This window comes from Alligator sinensis, unplaced genomic scaffold (genome assembly GCF_000455745.1).
Source record: "Alligator sinensis unplaced genomic scaffold, ASM45574v1 scaffold223_1, whole genome shotgun sequence".
Classification (NCBI taxonomy): domain Eukaryota; kingdom Metazoa; phylum Chordata; order Crocodylia; family Alligatoridae; genus Alligator; species Alligator sinensis.
The window spans coordinates 3,121,309-3,143,542 of NW_005841936.1; the positions used below are offsets into that span (position 1 = coordinate 3,121,309).

General features: G+C 39.2%; 1 protein-coding gene across 1 annotated transcript in view; it reads left to right on the forward strand.

Annotated features, from left to right (window-relative positions):
* KIAA0825 (KIAA0825 ortholog) overlaps nt 1-22,234 on the forward strand; it is a 362,123-nt gene that overhangs the window by 59,604 nt on the left and 280,285 nt on the right. The window contains exons 5-7 of the mRNA XM_025199109.1: nt 9,505-9,675; nt 18,327-18,421; nt 21,074-21,301. Of these exons, the coding sequence (XP_025054894.1) occupies nt 9,505-9,675; nt 18,327-18,421; nt 21,074-21,301 (494 nt within the window). The remainder of the gene's footprint in view (nt 1-9,504; nt 9,676-18,326; nt 18,422-21,073; nt 21,302-22,234) is intronic.

The following is a 22,234-nucleotide window of genomic DNA, read 5'->3' on the forward strand; positions in this document are numbered from 1 at the left end:
AAAGGGCAGGCCCCTTGTTGGGGGCAGCAGCCCCTGTCATAATGTGGTGGAGCGTGATCCCCTTCCTGGCGGAGGTGCTGCACTGTGGGGCTGGCAGAGCTGCGGCGGGCTGCACGCAACAGCACCGGGGTCCAGAGCAGGCCAGAACCCTGCAAGCCCCCAGCAGCCCTGCCTTGCTCCACAGCAGCTCTGCCAACCCCACAGTTTGGCCCCTGTCAGGAAGGGGCTTGCACCAGGAACCTGTGACAGGCTGCTGCCGTCACGCTAACTCACTGCTCGTCATTCCAGCAGCTGGGCAGGGGCAAGGCCCAGCCCCCAACGCTTGGTCTGTGCTTGGGGCAGGCCCCCTCCCCACAAGAGGGGGGCTTATTCAGCTGCTGACCCTGAGCACAGGCCAAGTGGTGGCTGTGGCCGGGCCAGGCAGACCCCACTGCAGTGCTTGCAGCCAGCAGCTAAATAAGCCCCCTCCTGCCAGGAGGGGGCTGGCCCCAAGCTCAGAGGCCACTGGCACCACAGCGGGATCTGCCTGACTTGGCTGCTACCACTTTGTGCTTGGGGCCAGCCACCTCCCAGCAAGAGGGGGCTTATTTAGCCGCTGGCCCCAAGCACAAGCTGAGCGGCTGCTGCAGCCAGGCCGGGCAGGCCCCGCTAAGGTGCCAGCAGCCTTTCTGTGCTCAGGGCAAGCCCCCTCCTGGGGTTGCATATTCAGCTACTGGTTGTTCAAGCAAAGACGGAGTGGTGGGGGTTGGGCCCTGCCGCTGCCCCCACCCCCACCTGGCAGCTGAAGCAGCAAGCGGTGAGTGACCATGATGGCCAGCAGCCTGTCATGGCTTCCCGAGCGTGAGCCCCTTCTCAGCAGGGGCTGTTCTGTGGGGCTGGTAAAGCTGTTGCGGAGTGCAGTAGCACTGCGGGGGAATTGCAGGGCTCTGGCCTGCTCTGGACCCTGGTGCTGCCACCGCAGCCCTGCCAGCCCCACAACACAGCGTACCCTCCAGGAAGGTGGTTGCGCTCCCCCACATTATGACAGGGGCTGCTGCCCCCAACAAGGGCCCTGCCCCCTCTCATTGCAGCATTGGGGTAGAGGCATGGCCAGATGCCAGCTGGCAGGACCCCTTGGGGTGTGGGGGGCAGGGTCAGGGGTTATTCCTCCCTCCATCGTCAGGTGGGGGGGACAGCAGGGGGCCTATCCTGGGGCAGGGAGCATGGTGGTGAGGGTAGGCAGACCCGGCTGCCAGTGGGGGTAGATGGGAGATTAACTCTCCTCCCTGCCTCCTTCTGCCTCAGGGCACATGGTGCCCTGGTGCTGCAGCAGCGAGTGGGGAGCGCCCAGCAGACCCAGCTCTGGTCCCTGCCAGTAGTCTAGAGATGGAGGAATTAAACCCTCTCTGACCAGTTCAGCCCGGACTGGCCACACCACCCCCAGCACAGCTTCCCTGTAACCGAGCGCATGCTCTAGGACCCCCTGGCGCCTGGCCTGAGCAACTGCAGGCATGTGCCTGCATTGCCTCAGTCCAGAGAGAATGTTTGTCCTGCTACAAATTGTTTCAGTCTAGGCCGGTTAGACTAACCTGCAAAGGTTGAATCAATTCAGGGTCCAGCTTTTTGAATGTCTGTCTGTAGCCTATATGTCTATGATCAGTGTGCCATCCTCTCTTCTTAAGAGCAGGAACAGTAAATAGAAAACCACAGAACCATAGAAAAGTGGGTATATGGTAATAATTTAGAACTAGCATATCTTTATTTCTGATGCTTCTCTTTTTCTAGCTAGAACAGGCCCATCTTTGTAAGTGAAAAGATAAATACAAAAATATTATCTTTAAATGTTTTAGGAGATGTTCAGATATTATAGCTATGTTGGTAAGATATAGGTACACACATATATATTTAAGATTGTGTCTTTTGTTGTATAGGGCTTTGAAAATTGCTTCATTGAGCTACCTAAAGCAGATATGCTGGTTTAGAATTGATAAGGGCAGTGAGACTTTCTAATTCCATACCTTTTCTTATTCCTAATAAGAAAGCTCCCAATTGATCAGCAGCATTGTTCTTCAAGCAATTTCTGCCCTACTAATGCAAACAAAATAAAAAGGAATAAAGACTGGCATTCATTGTTTGAGAGATGTTATAGGAAATCCTTGATGACTATTAACCTTGAAGTGTGGATGGCATATATTGACTATTACAAGGAGGCCTTCTTTCATACATGGGTCTTTAATTTTTCTATAATTTCTTTGGGCAAGGACAGACCTAATTTTTTTTTCTTACATCAATAACATTTTTAAACTGCATGTTAGGATTATATTGAGTAAAATGAGTCTCTATACTGTGCTCAGTTTAAATTGTTCAAAGATGGGATTTTTATTTAATGTTCCCATTGGTGTCACAAATGCAGTAGTCCTTGATTTCACTGTTCATCATTGTGTGCTTCTTTCCTACTATATTGCTATTGCTGATTTAACTGGTATCTGCGGCATATAAACATAAAGTTTCTGCAGATGTTGCTTCTTAAAATAAATGAAAATTGTATGAATGTATTATTTTATGTATTTAGCATATTTTTTTACTTTCTGTTCTTTTGTATTTTAGACTTCATTTTACTCAAATTTATTTCTCATTAGCTGTGTATCAACATCAGATGACCACCTCACATAGACCACAATTCCACCACATGGTTATGACAGCTACAACAGTTGTATACATGAAACAATTATGTACAAACATATTGGCAAAAAATAGTTTAATTTATAATGATTTAACACCTTGAAACAAGGTATCCAGAATCATCTTACAAACCAGCTCTCAGCAGGCTACTAGCAGGTGTTTTGTGAATCACCAGTGGTCTAAAGGACCACAGTATGAAAACAGCTGTGATAAATAATAACCTCTTATAAACTTGAATCGTAGTGTTTCTGTTCCATATTTAAGGTTGGAAAGATGCTTTCTTTTGATGCCCTATTTTAGGTACTTATAACTTTCAAAATTATATACATTTTGCACTTAAATTGCTTATATTAATTCTAAGCCAAAATTATATACATTTTTGGAAAGCTCGGTAAAGTTTATTTGGCCATTTCTTTGTTATCAGAATAAAAAATGTTTTCCATGATCCAAGAAAACTGTTGAGTAATTAAGTTTATTTTTGTCAGTTAAAAAAAAAAATCAACTCAAAGGCTTTTGGGTTGTTTTTTTTACTCTAAAATTTCAAATCTGTAACGTAGCAATATGAAGTGCATTTAGGGTGGCACTTTTCTTAATTCTTTCATCAAGACTCAAGAAGTTCCAAACTTTTAGTATTGTGAATGAAACATGCATGGTGTTTGGGGATTTTTGTGGATAGTGGTGGACATCATTTGCCTTTTCTACAAAAACTAGTAGTTCTTGCCAATATTGTCACCAAATTCTGTAAAATGTATGTCTAAATATGCTTAAGTCCCTTAGGTTATAACTAATATTCTTCATACAACCTAGGTATCATACCCTTGGGCTAAGCACCTATTTAGCCTAGTGTTGCTGTGAGCTATCTGCAGGTCAAAGCCCTGCCTGCATTATGTTCTCACAGTTTCTGCAGTAGCCTGAATGTGTCCTGGGGTACATCCTGTGGTTCTTTGTGCACACATGCTTTAGGATTCTTTCTCATTAAATTGTACCAGTTGTAGAATAGTGTGTCTGTCCATTAGGGGGAATTATGGGAATGGCTTCAGAGATCTGCCCACAGTGCTCTTTTGCCTCACTGTGAAATGGATGAGTCACTACCTAGGACATAATAGAGGTTGATCTCAAGCCCATATACTTGGCTGAATAAGCTAGTCTTGACTTAAAACACCTCTGAAAACAGGTTAGGTTTTTCTGGGTAGATGTTTCAAGAGCTTGGGCTAAAACTTGGGTAAGAATCTAGATGAGCTGTCATGTAGACTTACTCAGTGTAATCCCTTGTTGGATATAATGGTAATAAGTAAACCATTTTCACTGATAATTCTGAGTGCTATTAAGTCAGTATTTGGGCTGTACAAGAGAGGAGGGAGGACCAGAAGCACAGATAATTATCTTAGTGGCTTGTCTCACAAAGAAAAGGAATGAAAGATTCCATGATTTATAGGGTTTTTTTCTATTTCTTTTTGGGTTTTTTTTGAGAAAGGTGGGAGTCACTAAACTTGCACAGCTAATTACAAGGTGATTTGAAAAGGGTAAAAATAGTTTTCCACACTTAGTGTTGTTTTTCATTATTACAGCTGAAAAACTCCTAAGATTCTGATATTTTTAAAAAACGTACAGTTTTCTTGGAAGACTTAAAGGGTTTGTCTTCACTGCAACAATTAGTTCAAGTTAGTATACGAGTTTGTGTTAGATTAGCTTGAATGACAAATAACTACACTACAAAACAATATCACCAGGTGGTTAGCACCTGGTAAATTGTTACTTGAACTGCTGCATACCAATGCACTACAAGCCTGAGCCTCAGCATTTGAGCTTCAAATTGAACCCATATTGCTGATGGACTGCCTTCTCAAGCATAAAGCACATTTTAACTTTAGCTAGATTCTAAGATAGACTACTGTCAGTTTATGGGCAACACTCAAGTTATACCACAAACCAATAGTTCAGTGAAGAGAAGCCCTATATGCATAGTTGATGAATTAGTAGGCTTATGTTATCATAGATGTCCTGGAAATGAATTAGAAAGGAAATAATGCAGACCTTTTACAGTTATTTTGTGTTTAATTCCTTTAAGTTACACACTTGAGAAACTGTGGGAAATACAGTTCTTTATTACAGTTTTAAAGCAATATTTCTTCACATAAAGCTTAGAAACCTCAGATTCTGTATTTCTGGGCCCCACACCTAAGACGTTCAGAAAAATAGATATGACACATTGATAAAAAAAAAATATGTATTTGCAGAGTGTTCTGCTGATTCTTTTAGTTGGAAGACAGGGAGACGTGGATTCCTTAGTCATTGATTTGAGAAGCAAAGGTGCTGGATCTGTAACAAAAGAGCTTTTCTTTCAGTTAATACTTAGGCATTTGAGTTAAATGAAGCTCATACAATAATTATTATCATCCCCTTGATGCTGGCATGTCTCTTCTAAATAGAAGTCAGGTAGATGAAGCGCCTGCGTTTCAGACTTGATAATAAAATGTATTCAAATAACTTTGTATGCTAAAATGTCTTGTACTGTTGCATGTCTAAATACCCAGAATATTCTAAAAGTATACATGAAAATAAAATAAATAGAAGAACATATAGGTTTTAAAATCTAATATTTTTCAACTCCAGAGTACTCTAAATTTAATTTGCCAACAAAACCATAATTAGATTCCATTTGAGTATATAAATAATACTGATACACAAGCAAGCTAAGTGTAACACATCTGGGAATCCTGTTGTGTATATATCTCCAGAATCTCATTCTCATCCAGAATCTCTCATTCTTCTAGTTGGCAGTTGGAGATCTCTGTTTTAAAAGTTATCTTAGATCCAGAAAGAAGACAGCAGTGATGCTGTTAGTAAAAACAGTGGCATGTTTTACCAGTACTTCAGCTAGCTCATTTAGAGCTAATTTGGGGATCTATATATTGCACTGTAGTGTCTCCAATTCTGTGTCTACCTTTAGAGCAGCAGGAAATACACTTTTAGTTTCTATAAAAGAAAAGAAAATTTTCACTAAGATATATGATAAAGTTATTTCTCGTTTTATGTTCCTCATTATACTTAAGTATTCCAATTAATTTAACCCTCTTTTACCAGTTTCAAATGCAGTTATATTAATGATTAAATTACTTACAAGTATCTTACATCTATAGTTACTGTTCTGTTAAATACTATAGAGTATATTTAATATCTAATTTAAAAGAAATCTGATTTCATGGAATAGAGTGGTTTGAGTGGAATGATTACCGTATGTGCTCACATACCATGCACACCCTTTTCTCCAAAAAATCAGCCCTCTAAAATTGGGGTGCATGGCATAAGTGGGGAGGCAGATTTTTCTTCACTGGAATAGAAGAATAGAGTAGAAACATAGAGACACTGTGCTCTAATGGCTGCCAAGATGGCTATGTTTCTTTCCAGTCCAGGAAGTAGAAGGGGCGGAGTCTAGTGCTAACCCTCTCACAGCTGCTAATGAATTTGCAGTAACTATTGGCTGAGCACTGTAGCTTGTGGCTGAAGTAGCAGTTGAGCTGGCTCAGGTCAAATGTGTTGCTGCATTCAGTCAATTATACCTTGATGAGGCTTGTGGTGTAGAAACAAAACTTAATTATTTACAAGAACTTTTTACAAAGAACTATTTTCAGTAAAGAAGTAAAGGTCTTCCTTTTGCCCTTGCAAGGGCCTGTGGCCTAAACTTATTGCTGTACTGCCACACCAGGACATTCCTACTGTCTTACCCAGACAGTCTCCAGGGATGCCACGCTTCCTGGATATTCTGTGTTTCCAGGAAAACTGTCACACAGTTAGTGATGACTATGAAAAAATCTTTTTTTCTACATTCTGCCTTCCAAAAACAAGGTGCGCTCTTTTTGGGGGCATGTGATATATGAGAAAATAGTGTGTGTGTGTGTGTGTGCATATCTATATATATCCATATGTCCATATATATATACTATGTTAATGCATAGCATAGCATACACACACACACATACACACACACTTATATATTATGTGAACACATAGCGTTGTATAACATAGCATAGTATATTCCTTTGCATATACTGTTCAAAGTGTAGCTTATTTGTAAAGTATTCTTCTGCTTTCTTAATGGCTGGTAAGAATAGGGGATTTTGAACTTGGTGTCTTCAAATTACAGTTCATGGTTATGAATACAATGTTTTCATCTGTAAAATGCCTCTCAGAATGTTTTCTGAAGAGAAGTTTTTGCTTGTAAAAGCCCCCATCCATATTTGTTAATGAATAGTGCAATCTGGAATTCAATCGTAATTTTGCAGGTAGGCAGGCAAGAAATTCCAAAGGAAAAGTATGAGCACAGTCCAATAATAAAAGCTGAATTTTATATGAGCATTCTAATATTAGGTTTGGTCTTCCTGATAGTTAATCTTGAAAACTCTTTGAATGCTAAGAAAGGTATCATCTTGAAGACATGATGCAAAATTTACACTATAAGGTTTGTGTACAAGAAGCATAAAACTTCTTATTTTACCATATGTAAGGTCCATAATGGTACCAGTAATAGAGGCAAGGATTTTTGTGGGCGTTATCTTTTACCGGATCAGCTGCATAGTTGGTGGAGATTTAAACAAACTATGCTGTTGGTCCAACAAAGAAATAACCTATAAAACCCTTGCCTCTTGCATTTTTCTTGGACCATCACAGCTACAACATCACTCCAACACTACCAGTAACAGGCACTGTTTACAGTGGAGATAATAAGAACAATTTAAAATACATTAGGCTATAAAAGATTAAGAAATAGAAAAATAAATATTCATCTTCCTAGAGAACAACTGAATTGCATGCTTCGTTTATAGTCTTATTTATTAAATCATTTATCTAATGCATGTGCACATCTTAATTAAATTTATTTTGACATGGACTCAAACCAGAAAAGAATTAAAAATCAGCTATGAACAATGTGCTAGATGTCTACTGAGTTACAATCTTGTCATGGATTAGGGCCTCATATAGATATTCAGTTTTTCATGGGAAAGTCAACGTTCAGGCTTTTTCTCCCAGAATAAAAATGCCCACTCCAGGGAGATCCAATGCCTGTACATGCCGTGGCTTCTCTTAAAAGAGAGTGTAGTTCTCCTGTGCCCTCTTGCCCCTAAGGGAGACAGTGTGTCACTTAATGGATTCTGCTGCTCCAGCACAGACCAGACATGCCTTCTTCAGAATCCCTGTGTTGTGCTTCAGGGAAACAGACTGACTATGGGCAGTCTGGGTCAGCAAGTCAACACTGTCCAATGCATTGCTGTCACATGTCACCAGGCAGACTAAGGGAGTCTTCTGCCAAGCATTCTGAGATGTCTGCACAGGGCTCCCCTTAGCTATACAGTGTTAGCACTGCAAGCTCTCCTCCCTTCAGGGCCTTAGCAATCCAATGTCTGTATACATGGCTCTGGGTAGGTTTTTCTACAGGGAGAGCTAACCTGGGAGAATTCTCTGAGATTATTCGAAAGCGTTTACACAGCCTAGAACTAAGGTTTCATAGACAAATTCATATGACCTGGGAGAATTCTCCTGGGTTTGTTCTCATGGTAGAAAAAACTTACCTAGAGACACTCAAATGCTGAGCCCTTGCAGAGCAGAGAGCTTGTCATGTTGATGCTATACAGCCGGGGGCCCCTGTGCATACATCTCAGCATGCTCTGCAGGCTTCCTTAGTCTGCCTGGTAGCCCTGATTGGCAGTGTGGGATTGTGAAGGGGGCATATTCTGCTCCCTACTGGACTGGAGAAGTAGAGTCCAGCCTGAGTAACACACTGTTTCTGTGGTGCAGGGAGTCAGGGGGAGGGGAGCAAAACACCCTGGGATGCTGGATCACTTCAACTTTGGCTTCTCTCAGAAGGGAAGTTGCACATAAATTTACTCTCCTGAGAGAAACTTTCCCAGGAGTTATGTAACTGGTAGTTCCCAGCTTATTTTTCTCTTGGGGTGGCTATTTTTGCTCTGGGAGAAAAATCCTGAACATCTGTACAATTCTGGTTTCTCCTGGGAGAGTTGCTGCTCCAGAGAAACTGAATGTCTATATGTGGCCTAAATCTTGATGGTTCTCTAGATTTACAAGAAATAATGGCCACAAGCTAGCAGAGAGCAGATTTAGATTGGACATTAGGAAGAACTTCTTCACATTTAGAGTGGCCAGGGTCTGGAACGGGCTCCCAAGGGAGGTGGTGCTCTCCCCTACCCTGGGGGTCTTCAAGAGGAGGTTAGATGAGTATCTAGCTGGGGTCATCTAGACCCAGCACTCTTTCCTGCTTATGCAGGGGGTCGGACTCGATGATCTATTGAGGTCCCTTCCGACCCTAACATCTATGAATCTATGAATCTATGAGATTTAGAATATGGCTGACCAATACCAAATGATATACAAGACTAGCACTTAGCTTGTAATGATGTGAAAGGACAAAAATCAAGACCAGGGGGTGGGATACAGTAAATGGCACTTGTTAATGGAGAAAATGGCTCAAAAATGTTAGCTAGGGATTTCAATTATGTCAATGGTTTTATGCTATCACCTCCCTGTCTTTTTTTTTCTCCCTATTTTCTCCAGTGTGAACTTTGGAAAGGGAGTATTACATGATAAGAATGCAATGTGGACTAATGATTCATGTCTGGCAGTTATTGTGTAAGGGGATGCTCTTTAGATATTGCAATTTAAAACAGCCTTAGATTTATCCTTGGGTTGTTTCAGCTCCTAACATGGTATTTTGTATTATAACAAAAATGAGATTGGTTTGATATACTCTAGTTTTCTATAATTCCTTTTATTGTAAGCATTTTCTTACTGAGAAGTAAAAGACATTTTATGACTTTTTTGTTTGGACAGGCAGCCAGGAAAATCCCCCAAAAGGAAAGAACTTTTGTTTAACATTATATCAACTCAGATGTCTTTCTCAGCTTACAAAACTCTTTTTGTTGCTGGAAGAGAAAATTGAAGAACTCTTTGAAGAAATTCTGTTGTTACCTTGTTTCACCGAGAAGAATAAAAAAGTTCAAGGTAATATATAATTTTTCTCATGTACAGTTTTCTTTCCAGTTTGAGAAAAAAAGATCATGTTGTATTTCTTCCTAGAAGATGTAGGTTATCAGGACTCTGAATGATATCGTCTTCCACAATATAAACACATTTCTTATGACTTTTGATTAAAGTTGTACTTGTAGCTAAAAGATTTTTTTTTTTAAAGACAGAGGTCCTCCTAAGCCTGGTAGCCCAAAGAGCTATCATGATTTAGGCATATCAAATGGCTAGGTACCCATTTGCAGCTAGGTCAACTGGAGGTGACCTCAGGAAGAAGTTGGGGTGGTTATAAATTCATACGTATTGGGTGCATCTACATATGCAATTAATACAACAAAATAAACTCCGGTGCAGTTCACACTGGAGTTCATTTCTTACAGGCTCAGCATCTGCACACACACCCAGGACTGTAGCACTTTGAGCTGGGGTGGAGCAGCCTGGCCCAGGGTGCTAGCCACAGGCTCCAGGTGGTGGCATCAGGCATCAGAGGGCTGGCTGGGACACAAGGGTGCTAAAGTGCAGGGCTAGGCAACAGGCAGCCCCTACACTTTAGCACCGTCATGCCCCAGCCAGCCCCTGTCACCATCTACACATGCACTTTAGTGCAGGTACGTACTCCACCATAAGATAGTACTGTGTCTGATAGTACAGTACTCTGATAGTACTATCTTATGGGAGACTTAATTAATTTATTGCACCTTAATACCTGCACACGTGTAGATGGTGATGTGTTACTGTGGAGCTAATTAGTTCAACTACAGTAAAGCGCTCATGTAGATGCACCCATTGAGTCATATATGAGATGCCTTAACTGTGGCCTGCAGCTATGCTCCACTTAAGATTTAATGTATAGAAATGATTTCTCTTAATAGGAAAACATGGTTTTTTCAAATCAGAAATTTATCCACATATTATATGTAACAAAATAAATGAATGTGAAACTTTTGTAATGTTAATATTTGTGAGCATGCTCTGTGAAGGCTGCAATTCTTGTATTAAATGGGAAAAGCATTGAACTTTGAACATCAATTTTAGGTCAATTTAATATTTAGTTTAAAATATTTTCATGGAAATGTGCCTTGTTTTAACTAAGAACCTGCTTGTGCAAATGCAGTTGTGCACAGTGCTTATTAGTATGAGTTGTTCCATTGACTTTAGTGGGGCTACTCACTGTAATGTACACTTTTCCAGAAATAAATGTTTGTTTATTTTATGGATTATGTCATTATTTCAAATGAAGAAAACATGCAACCATGAAAGCTGAGTACTGGGAGGATGATAGCCTGACAGCTAAGAAATGGTGTGCATATATATTTACCCAGCTTTTTTACCCAGTGCAATTAAATGAAGACACCAGAGAACAGGTAGTCTCAAGAGCTTTGATTATATTGCAGGAAAATATTTCATTAGAAATGAGGCCAGACTGCATAGGGGGAGAGGACTGGTGGAGTCAAGTACTGCTATCTCTCTAGCCCAGCTGCAGGCTCGAAAGAAAGCTGTTCTGGGAGTTTGATCTAAGAATACAAAGATGAAGAGATAGGTGAAGTTGAAAGAGTTCAGAGGCATATGTTTTGTTAATGGAGTGTGGATTGTGCATTTCTTCTCTGAAATTTGTGGATGTCATGTCATTCAAATAAAGAAATAAAAGTTATTTTTGTTAAAATAACATGAAATAAATCTGAGACTGGTCTGAACACACCCAATAGAGATATATCATGGTAGACCCTTATGACCCTTCAGAGATGTTAATGAAATTTTGCATGGAAGATAAAGGTTTGTCAGACCATATTTGTTAGGAGCCTCATTAACTGAATTAATCACAGGTGCTGTTTTTATTTCTGTTTTTTTTAATAGATGTGTAATTAAATGAAAACTCTCCAAAAATAGTAAACACCATGTGCAATGTAATTTGCACAGAAATGTGTAGCTATTTAGAGTAATATATACCTTGATAGAGGGAATATTAAGAAAGAAATGCTGTTTTCCATGAAGCACATGATCTTGTGAACAATTAGGCATAAGATTAATTTAATGCATAAGTGTGTAAGATTGTTTTAAGCTTTCTTTGTTTTGAATTATACTGCTGTTTTGCATTCATTCTACTCTACATGCAGTGTCAGATTGTGTCCTAAGTTGGGGCTATACTTTCCAGATCTGATCTGAAGAATATAATTAAATCAGCTGCTAAGGCAGTATTCTGGGTTGTGGGAGGTTCGACAGGAAGTTCCAAAGGGAGTACAGAATTATACCCCTTAACAAGTAGGATGATAAGTCTATTACAGTTTAGGGTATTATGACTGGCAAACCCTTCTTCATTTCAGACTTGCTATTCTTGGGGAGGAGATCTCAATTTATTCAGAAAACCTTGCTGGAATACATCCAGTTTTTAGGTGGAATTGTGGACTGCAGGCATAGTTAGAGAAATAAGAAAAAAATGCTTGATAAAATTATTTACCGGTCGTATTTTTTAGAAATCTGAGCTGTAATGGCAAAATAAAAGATGTTTTGATAGGGGAAATGAGAAGTATATTCCCAGTTGTTTCAGCTTTTCTGTCAAGAACCAGAAGAGAATTCATTTTTTTTGTTAGCATCCTATATTTTCCTGATAATCATGATTATTTGCTCACTGATAAAGCCTGTTTCTGGATCAGAATAAATTGATTAATCACATTTGACTAGTGTCTTTGATTGTACTGGCAGATGTGGTGTACCTGATTGTGGTGTAGGTGCTAACAAAAATAAGAGCCTTCTTATATATTTATTTAGAAGTATTGGCTTATTAGAGGACTTATAGTGCAATACAGAAATGACTGTGGTATAGTGTTGACATACTGAGCTAGCTCAGGTATTGGTAGTAGTCTAGCAGCACAGAACTCAACATGCGCTGAAAAAACTTGCTGAGAACCAGAGTAGGGTAGCTCTCACTGAGTTCTGCGGTGCTGCGGTTAGACTACCACTGTGAAGGCAGTGTAGGCATCAGAAGCATAGCAGGGTAGAGCTCTGCGCCTGGGGCAGCCATGACACATGGGTCAGCTGTCACTGCATTAGCAGCTGCCTTTGTACCCCCTCACAAAGGTAGCCCTGGGGCTCCTGCCCCAATTGCTCCCCCTGCAGTTGCATTACAGGTAAGCATACCCTAAGGGTTAACTCAGTTTACCCTAGTACTGTGAATAAGTTAAGAGGAACTATCAATACATAATAAATAAGCTTTGTTTCCCAATGATATGGTGTTTTCCCAGACATCAAATAGAATAAGGTCCTGCCCTTGTTTCATTTTCTTCTTGGCTATTTTGAGTATTTATTACAGGTCCTTATTAGACTTCTGTTTCATGCCAAAAAATGACAGAAAATGTGGCTGTTTACAATGACAAGTTTAGCTGTTCTTTGTTCAGCGTTAACATGTGGAGACTTGAGGCTTGATATATAGAACATTTGTAAAGTTCCATCAGAAATAAAGTACTTCTTTGGACAGTTCTTCATTTTTTTTGCCAAAGCTGATATTTGAATTGTGTCTAAACCGGGAGGATTCTTGGCCCTCATTTTTCCCTAGACCCAGCAATGACAAAGAGCAATGACTGCATAAATTGGATGTAAGAGGAACACTTAGGGTTTATCACAGAAGAATCAAAGATTTCATATCTTCTGACAGATTGTTTGTACTCTTAGGGGGTCTTAAGAGGGGTCAAATGGCTTCTAAGAGTTCCTTAGCTAGATGGTTAAGGGATTGTATTAGGGAGGCGTATGTAGTTAAGGGTAAAGAGGCTCCCAGGGTTTGTAAAGCTCATTACACTAGGACTATAGCTGCTTCTTGGGCGGAGAGGTCGAAGGCTTCCACATTGGAAATTTGCAAGGTGGCCACCTGGGCTTCTCTTCATACTTTTTCATAGCATTATCGCTTGGATGTAGTCTCTTCTGCAGATTCTGCTTTTGGTAGGAGGTTGCTTGTGAACCAAAAAAAGAACAGTGAAGAAAAGAAAGACATGCAGTTCACACTTCTAGCTGCCAACAAGACAGTTTCTTTGCAGCATGCACAATGGAATCCTGCGAAGACCAATTTAGGCAGTTGAAAATAGATGTTACAGGGAAGTACTGCCTACCACTGTTTTCTGAGTAACTCCCATGGCAGGTAATAGCACCAGAGGACACACTGAACCAAAGTAACACTCCAGGGAGGTGGATGTAGCAGTTGCTCTGAGGTGATCTGGACAGTTCTGTGAATTGATTTTGAGAGTTCTGCATCTGGAATCCTCTGGATTCAGCCCCCAGACTGTTTCATGTAGATCAGGGGTGTCAAAATCCCTTGGCTCCTGAGGCTTGATCCAGACACTGGGGCTCCTTGTGGGCCAGATCCAGAACCCACCTTTGGTGGTGGGTTGATTGTCAGCAGCCCTAACCACTGTGGGTTCCTGAGCCATATGGACTAACATGCCTGTAATTTGCCCTCTGCCACTGACGCACATCCCCACCTGGGCTCCATATGCTGGAATATAGTGGTGGGGCCCTGCCACCAAATTCTTGGCCCCTTCAGGAGCCCCATGGGCCGTATCTTTTACACCCCTAATGTAGGTGAACAAAAATGATTTATGCATTGCATTCTGTATTACACCTTATTTTCATATTCTGTCAATTCTCAGTAACTTTATTTTTTTTACTATTCTGTACATGTCAAGTTATACACTTAAATTCAAAGTATACCTGGATTACCCAAACATAAATAAAAGTTAACAGAAAAATTAGTATAACAACTTTTAAAAAAAACTGACAATGCAATATTGTATTATTTTATTTTAGACCTGAAATAATTAATTTCTGAAAGAAAAAATAGATCTGAGAAATTTCCTCCCCAAAATATATTTGAGGAAACTTGAATCTCTGCAAATGAAATGTAAATGTGCTTTGTCCTTCAAACCTTGGCGTGTCACCAAAGCAAGATGACAACTCTTTTCCTATCAAGAAAAGAAGCAAGATTTCTCCCAACAAAGCTGGAACATATATTCCCAGTTTCCCAGTCATTCTTCCTGTAACAGTAGCAGTATAGTTTTGGAAAAGGGAAGGGTTTCGTCATGTCTGTCCAGTGGGGGAAGTGAGGGTATAGGTATAATTAACCCTGTATTTGCTGCTCTTTCACTATACCTGCTATGTTCCTCTCATCTATTTACATTCACTTGAATTCCCTGGAATTTTTCAGACATACCTAGTACATTCAACATCACAGGAGTAATGTTCTATTTGAAGAAACCTGGAACATTCAGCAGTAGTCAAGGGTTAAGCAGGAAACCCTTATTTAGAATGAAGAATAGACTGCCAAATTGCATTCTCTTTCCATCTTTAAGATGTGCTTTCTCTCTTTCCCCTGGCTCTTCAGAAGCCTCTTGTTGAGACTTTTAAAAATAAAAAACATCTAACACACTTTCATCTTTCTCTCACCTTTTTTCCATTCCAGTGAGAAAGGTGAACTTTGGACAGATCAGATAATGAGTGCCAAGAAAACCTTTTTCCAGTGGAGCTCTTTGAAACCACCCTGGGCAAAGTTGTCAAGCCCTTAGGTTTACAAGTATTGCCTCAGGGGACCAGAAGGATTTGCAAAGGTCTTCCCTTCACAGCTTAAGAAGAAGAGTTCTTTTACTTTACATCCATTTCTAGAAAGCATAATGAAAGGGAGAACGGGATCAAATTTACAAGGTGCATAGCCTTAATAGACAGCCTTTGAAGTTATACACATACCAGCAAAACAAGTTAGATTTTTCACTTTGGTTCCCATAGGTAGATGCAGCAGTAGCTTCCTTAGAAAATTTTATTTTGTGGAATTTAAAAATAGGATTTACTCTCAGAAGAAAGATTATTAATTTCACATTTACCATGTGCGTGTTGCGAGAACTTTCTCACTATGGTACAAAAATTAAAGATTCTGTTGTAGATGACAAAATCTATGAGGACTTCAGTCTATTGCTAATCAAATATTTCAGACTCTTCTACTTCTTAATGATTGTCTGCTGACATTCCTTATTTTCTTCAAGGTCTGTTGTCTCTAGTATGCTCACAACAAAGATATTGTGAAAACAGATGTACAATCCAACTGGCTTGTAGCTTGGGTGGTATTAGATTTTAACTTATGAACAATTTTTGAAGGTACAACTCTGACCTGTATTACACAGTTGTCCATCAAGGTGATCGTAATGGTCCTTAGAAAAAACCAAATGAGATGATGGAAATTGAATAAAAATGTAGGTAATACACTAAAAAACTTTAAAAGGAAAAAAGAAAGAAAAAATGACAGTCCAGTAAGCCCAAGCATTATCTTTGGGAAAACAATGGGACAAATACAGAGCGAAAAATAGTACTAAACAAAGAGAAGAAAATATGTCTGATAACTTTCATGGCTTTATAACAGAATTACAGCGGACTGGCTGCAGAAAAACTCTGGATTTAATTAAAATATGTAATACCATTTTCTTGAATCCTTGCTTTCAACAATAATTCAAATTGGATTTTTTTTCTGTTACTTTGCCAAGAGACAGTAGACAGATCATTACAATAAATTGATAAATATCAAGCTTGGGGAGAGTCTCTACTGGCATATGGCACTAAATAGTCTATATTAGGTCTAGTCTTGTATAATAATTAGAAAAGGGAAAACAAAGAAATTAGCTGGTACTAGGAAGAGAAGACCAGTTTGGGCCTGCTGCTTCTAAAGAGGATGCTGACCCCACAGTTAAATCTAGTATTGGATGAGGAAACCCAAAAAAGACTTAAGGCTGATAGCTGCACATAGCTTACACATGAGACTTTTTTCAGTGAGATATGGCAACAATTTTTTATTTTATATGCCAAGCCTTAAATTATAGGCTAGTGGTCCTCTCTGTACAGCACTGGCATGACTAAACTTAAGATCTTTAATTAGTATAAATTCCCAAAGCTGTATTCAGCTGTGGCAGCAACAGTTTGTATCAGCTGAGGATCTTCTCCAAAATACTGCATTCACTTGTGGTTTGTTCATTGCAAATATTAAACTGAAGAGAATTCTGAGATGACAATATAAATGACTTAGCAAGCCAGATGATTTGACTTTTTGAGAAGAGATCAAGAGTGAATTATAGAGAGCATATCTGAGCTGTGACAGTATGAAGATGTTAGTGTACAGATATTTAAAGTATGTAAACACTTAGGGCCTGATGACTTCCTAACATAAAAAGAAGGAGAATAACTAGAAATAATGAGATTAAATTGAGAGAAAATGTAGAGCGGATATCCGAAAAATGCCCTGATAGTATTCACTATCTGCCTGGAATAATTTCCCAAGAGATGTACTAGAAACTCCATCTCCTAGTGCCTTTAAAAATATACTCAGTGAAACATTAGTAAATGTACAGTAGAGAACAATCCTGCCCTGGCAATGAAAAGAACTAGATGGTCTAATTAGTCTTGTCCATCTTTATATTCTGCCATTTTTTATTTCTTGGATTATGCTTTTTTTCTTGCAACTAGTTTTGAAAGGACAACTTAAAATATGAAACTTTCATATGATAAAATCCACTTTAGACAAATTAGTTCCTATGGATATTCAAGAAAATTGAATGCCTTGTCAAACAGGAAAGATTTTCCCAAGCTTTGACCCTACAACCTACTAATGCCTTCAAGCAGCAGCAGATCTTTTGAGTTTATGCTTCTAATGATACTCTTCAGCTGAAAATACCTTATTATCTAGCATTTTTTTTGTTTTTGCATGTTTCAAATAATAAATTAAATATAGCTTGCATTCAATACTGAAGTAGTTATGCATTAAGGGGATGAAAGGGTATTTAAAATATCAGCTGGTTTGCTTTTATTTTCTTTTATTTGTTGAACATTGATTGTTCATTTAGTATTAGAGTATGGAGGAGACATGACCTCTGTCCTGAAATGAAATATTTTGATCTAAGAGCCCAACACCTTGAATATGTATACACATGAATAACTTCATGATACAGTTCATGTGAGTGTTTGAGGATTTGGGCCCTAAATATATGACCTTTATATTAATTATGTGTTTGTTCCTGATATTCTATGGGAATATCAATGGTGATATTCCCATAGACCTCAATAAAGCATGATTGAACCATATGTTGCACTTTACTAATGAGTTATTAATGCCAGAGAAGTCTGACTGTTTCAATGGTTTGGGTCATGATGTTGTATGTAATAATTGAACTAATTAGGTGTCATTTTATTCTTATAGTGTCAGCATTTAAAATAACCAAAAAGTTTAAAATATATAGTGCCTTACAATTTATTTGATTTATTGGGCAAAGAACAGAAATTAATTTTTACACAGCTGCTCTGAAGTTATCTATTCTCTCTAGAAACAAGTGACTACACAATCAATATAAAAATGAAATAATAACAAAAAGAGCTATAATTTAAACATTATATACACACATGTATAAAATATGAATACAATGGGATGTGAATTTCATCTTATATAAAAAGGACTATGTATAACCTGAATTTGACTTTTGCATAACATTAATATTCCACTACATCTTGTTGATTTCTTTTTTATAATGCATTTCGATATATCAGAAGGTGTTGTAGGCTGCAGACTTTTCTACAGAATTAATCTTAACTTTGATCCCCTTTATCACACTGTGCAGGAGTTCTGAAGAAAGCTAGTGGGAAGCTTTTAATAGGGGAAGCTAGAGCAAATGAAACCAGTGTGCTTCCTGAACAGTTACTTCAGGTGAAAGAGGTGAGTATGAAAAGAATCTTGTACTTTGTAGGGGTTTGGGTTTTTTTGGTCTGTGTCATCAGTATAAGGTCAGTTAGCATGTTCATTATAACCACCTATCTTCAGAGTTTAATAATTTGGTTATTACAATTAATTTTAGAAAAAAAAGTCTCCTTTCAGGTGGAATAAAATCCTATGCATGTGAAGTGGAGAACGTGGATGTATGTCAAAAACGTTAAAGTATAACAAAGCCAAAATCAGAAGTTAAAAATACCTCACTAATAGAGAGGAAGGCAAAAACTTGCAAGTCCCTTTTCAATATTTCATATGTTTTCAAATGCAGCATAATTTTACAAAATATACAGAAATCATAGCATCTGATCATATAGATGGTTACTACTGGGGTTTGTTCTTAAAATCAAGACAGTTTCTTTGATATCAGTGAGCAACTAAATCTTATTGAAGGATTTTGTCTTCTATTTACCAACTAAAAATGTGTTATTGTGACAGGGGGCATGCTCAGGGCTGGGTCTCATGCTGGCCCGCCCACCTGTCTATGGAGCAGTCCGTCCAGTCTTGCCTGCCACGACTTTGCTGTTCCCATAAACTGGTGGTATAGTGCGGAAGACTGCCCATTTCCTGCCCCAATACCAGGGTGTGCTAGCCGCGGCTCCAAACCTTCCCTCCCCTGCAGCCCATGCCTTGCAGATGGCATCCACATGATGTAATCATAACCTACACCATGACTGGTGCTCCAGCGTCTCACAGGGACTCTCACTCCCTCCCTGGAGTAGCAGGTTATTGTGCTTAACCTTTAGGTCTTTCTTTCAACCCACCCTCATCCTCCTTGCATTGGAGGACTTACCAGGGTCAGGACTCGCCCTTAACTCTCTGGCTGAGCCCCCTACTTGGCCTCTGGCACAAATACGGCCTCAGGTGTCTGAAGACATACCTTGGCCTACTCCCTACTGTACCTGCTCTAGGGCCTCTATACCACACCCCACCATGGGGGCTTCTCATCCTCCTTGCACTCAACTACATCCTTACATTCAACTACTCATGAGACTGGTCCTTGCACTGCCCTTCAGCCCTACTTCCAGTTGAGCCCTACTCAGGCCCCCTGAGTACACTGCCCCCTGAAGGCACAGTCCTTCAGGTCTATTCCCCTTCAGCCGTACTGTGTGTGGGGCCACACAACTCTGCCCTCTTCCCTAGGGCCTCACTATACCACCCTCTGTCAGGGTCTCGGGGTCAGCCACCCCCGTAGGCTCAGCTGGCACTCTGCTTACTGTGCCTGACCCACCACACTCACTCCCCGGGCTCTTGCACCTGCCTCATAGGCTCAGGTGGCCACAGCCAAGCCTGGCCCCACTGCTGCTTCCCAAAGCCAACCTGAAGATGGGGGCTGGGGTTAAGGCACCCCTCCTTGCCTTTCACTGGGGAGGTAACTAGCCTGGCATTTCTTGGGGGCTCCCATGCCACTAGGAGCCCCATCAGGCCACCCTTCCCCAGCAGGGTGCAGTTTTAGGTCATGCCCAGGATCAAGAGCCTCCTGCTCCTACCTGCTAGATGTCCTGTGCAGCTCAGCCAGGCAATGTTTATATTCCTAGTGCTCAAAATGGCTGCCCTCATCAGGCACCTGGCTGCTGCCTGTTTTCCACCCTTAAAGTGGCAGGCACCCAAACGTGCACTGCCACAGTCATATTTGAGCTTCTGAAACCTGATGTGATCTAAATATATGCCAGGTACATTATTTTTCAGCAGTGACATTTAATAAGCCAATTTTATGATTCAAATAGCCCTAAATAGCCCCCTTTTTTCTCTTCTATCATTCCCTATATAACAGCTTAGATTAAGTTCTTTGCTCCTGAAACATCCCTTTTACAATGAAGGAATTCTCAGTTGGCCATTTTTGGCTTTGTCTGCTTTATGCTAACTGGGCAGTGCAAAGTAAGATTGAATGAAAATCAGGATATGGTCCATGTTGTACTTGCATCTACAGTTGGCATGAGTCAGATCCACCTTAGAGTTCTCTCATTCTTTTGTGAAGTTTGACAGCTCATTCAACATGGACCAGTTGAAACCTTTGTAAAATCGAGTGCTAAAGAAATTAAATGTAGTTTAGATGTGTTAGAACAGTTTCTTTTAACCGTTTGTTTACCCCTTAGGTTATTTGTTGCCAGTTTAGGATTTTAGGTGTTCAGAGTAAGAGACAATAGTATATGATGTTTTATGTTAAAAACACTTCTTAAACTATAGTGGCTATAAAATATAATTTACTTTCTTAAATATAGTAATTTTAAAGATTTATTTTACGTGCAGTCTCCTGCTTATAGAAAGATGTTTTAAGAGTTGAAATATATATTTTATAAATAAACTTAGAATACTTTTATTAAATCCAGTGACAATTCAAATGAAACATCACTATGCTTATAAACATGTGTTAAGTATATCTGTCTCTGAATATATATTTATATAATATATATATATATATATATAAATAAATAAAATTAAGGAGTTATAGTTTCTGTGTTATGTGAATACTCTTGCTACGTGTGACAAAATTTCTTCTCTAGACAACTTGTATATTGGTATTCTTATAATTTTAGGACCATAACAATAGTAGCACTCATTGTTGCATTTGGATTGATGTTATAAAAATGTATATTTCAGCCTGTTTTCTTGGAGTTCGGCTGGAGAAATGCATTTAAAAACCTGTCTTCTTCTATGGATCACTGTATATCAATAGCAATTGAAGATTTTTTAACTAAAATTCTTCAGCATGAGCAGAAAGAACAGTCTTCAGCTGCAAGCTATTCAATGAGTCTTGTAAACACCCAGCAAATGAAGGAGTCCTGGGGAGCAGTTCACCAGGAGGAGCAACCAAAACGAATTGTAAAGGCAGGTATCAAAAGATCTGAAGTTTGAGGGGAGACAGAATGCCAAGGTTGTTTGCCATCTAAGCTTTGAAGTACTTACAGTACCATTAATATTCCACGTCTCATATAAATGGAATTAAGAATGTGAGAGGCATTACAATACACTCTTGAGCTTTGCTTTATACATTCACCCATAGTCTGTATTAAACAGAATGAACTTTTTAACTTTGCCAGTATTATTTTTTTTCATCAAAGGATTCTAAGCCATTCTGATTACTATCTGCTGTATTACCTCCTAGTTTGATGATAAAATGGTTGAAAACTTTGAAGAATTACTATAAAAAGGGTTTCCTGTATTTATTTCCTTAGGCATACCATTTAATTAATCATCATAACAAATATTACTGCCAAATTGGAGTTCTTTGATTTGTCCAAAAGGTCAGATATGTTGATTAATTAAATGGTTTGTCAAACGGAATAATATCTTAAAGGTTTTTAAAGTAGGATTTTTTTGCAAGTGTTTTAGTCAATTTGGGATAGAGTACAGTTGATAGTAAGCAGAACTGTTAGATGTTTAAAAAAAAATACAGGCTTTCAGTAAGATATCCAAACTGAAAACTATGCGCACACGCACACACACACATGTATATATATTTATGCGGTGTATATATATTTATAATGTAAATACATTGATATTTATTTATGTTTGTATACATACACACATTTCTTTGGCAATGACAATTTCATTTTTTATATTACTGACAAGTAATGTTAATAAATGTATTTTGAAAAAGGTAAAATAATTTGGAAAATTATCCCTGGTCACAAGGAATTAATTTTATCTTCAGAATATTATTAAATATATATTATAAAGATTAGGACATTAGGGGCGCGTCTAAATGAGATGCTGAATACACAGGACCATCGTGTGGCAAAACCGTGCTGCGACACTACT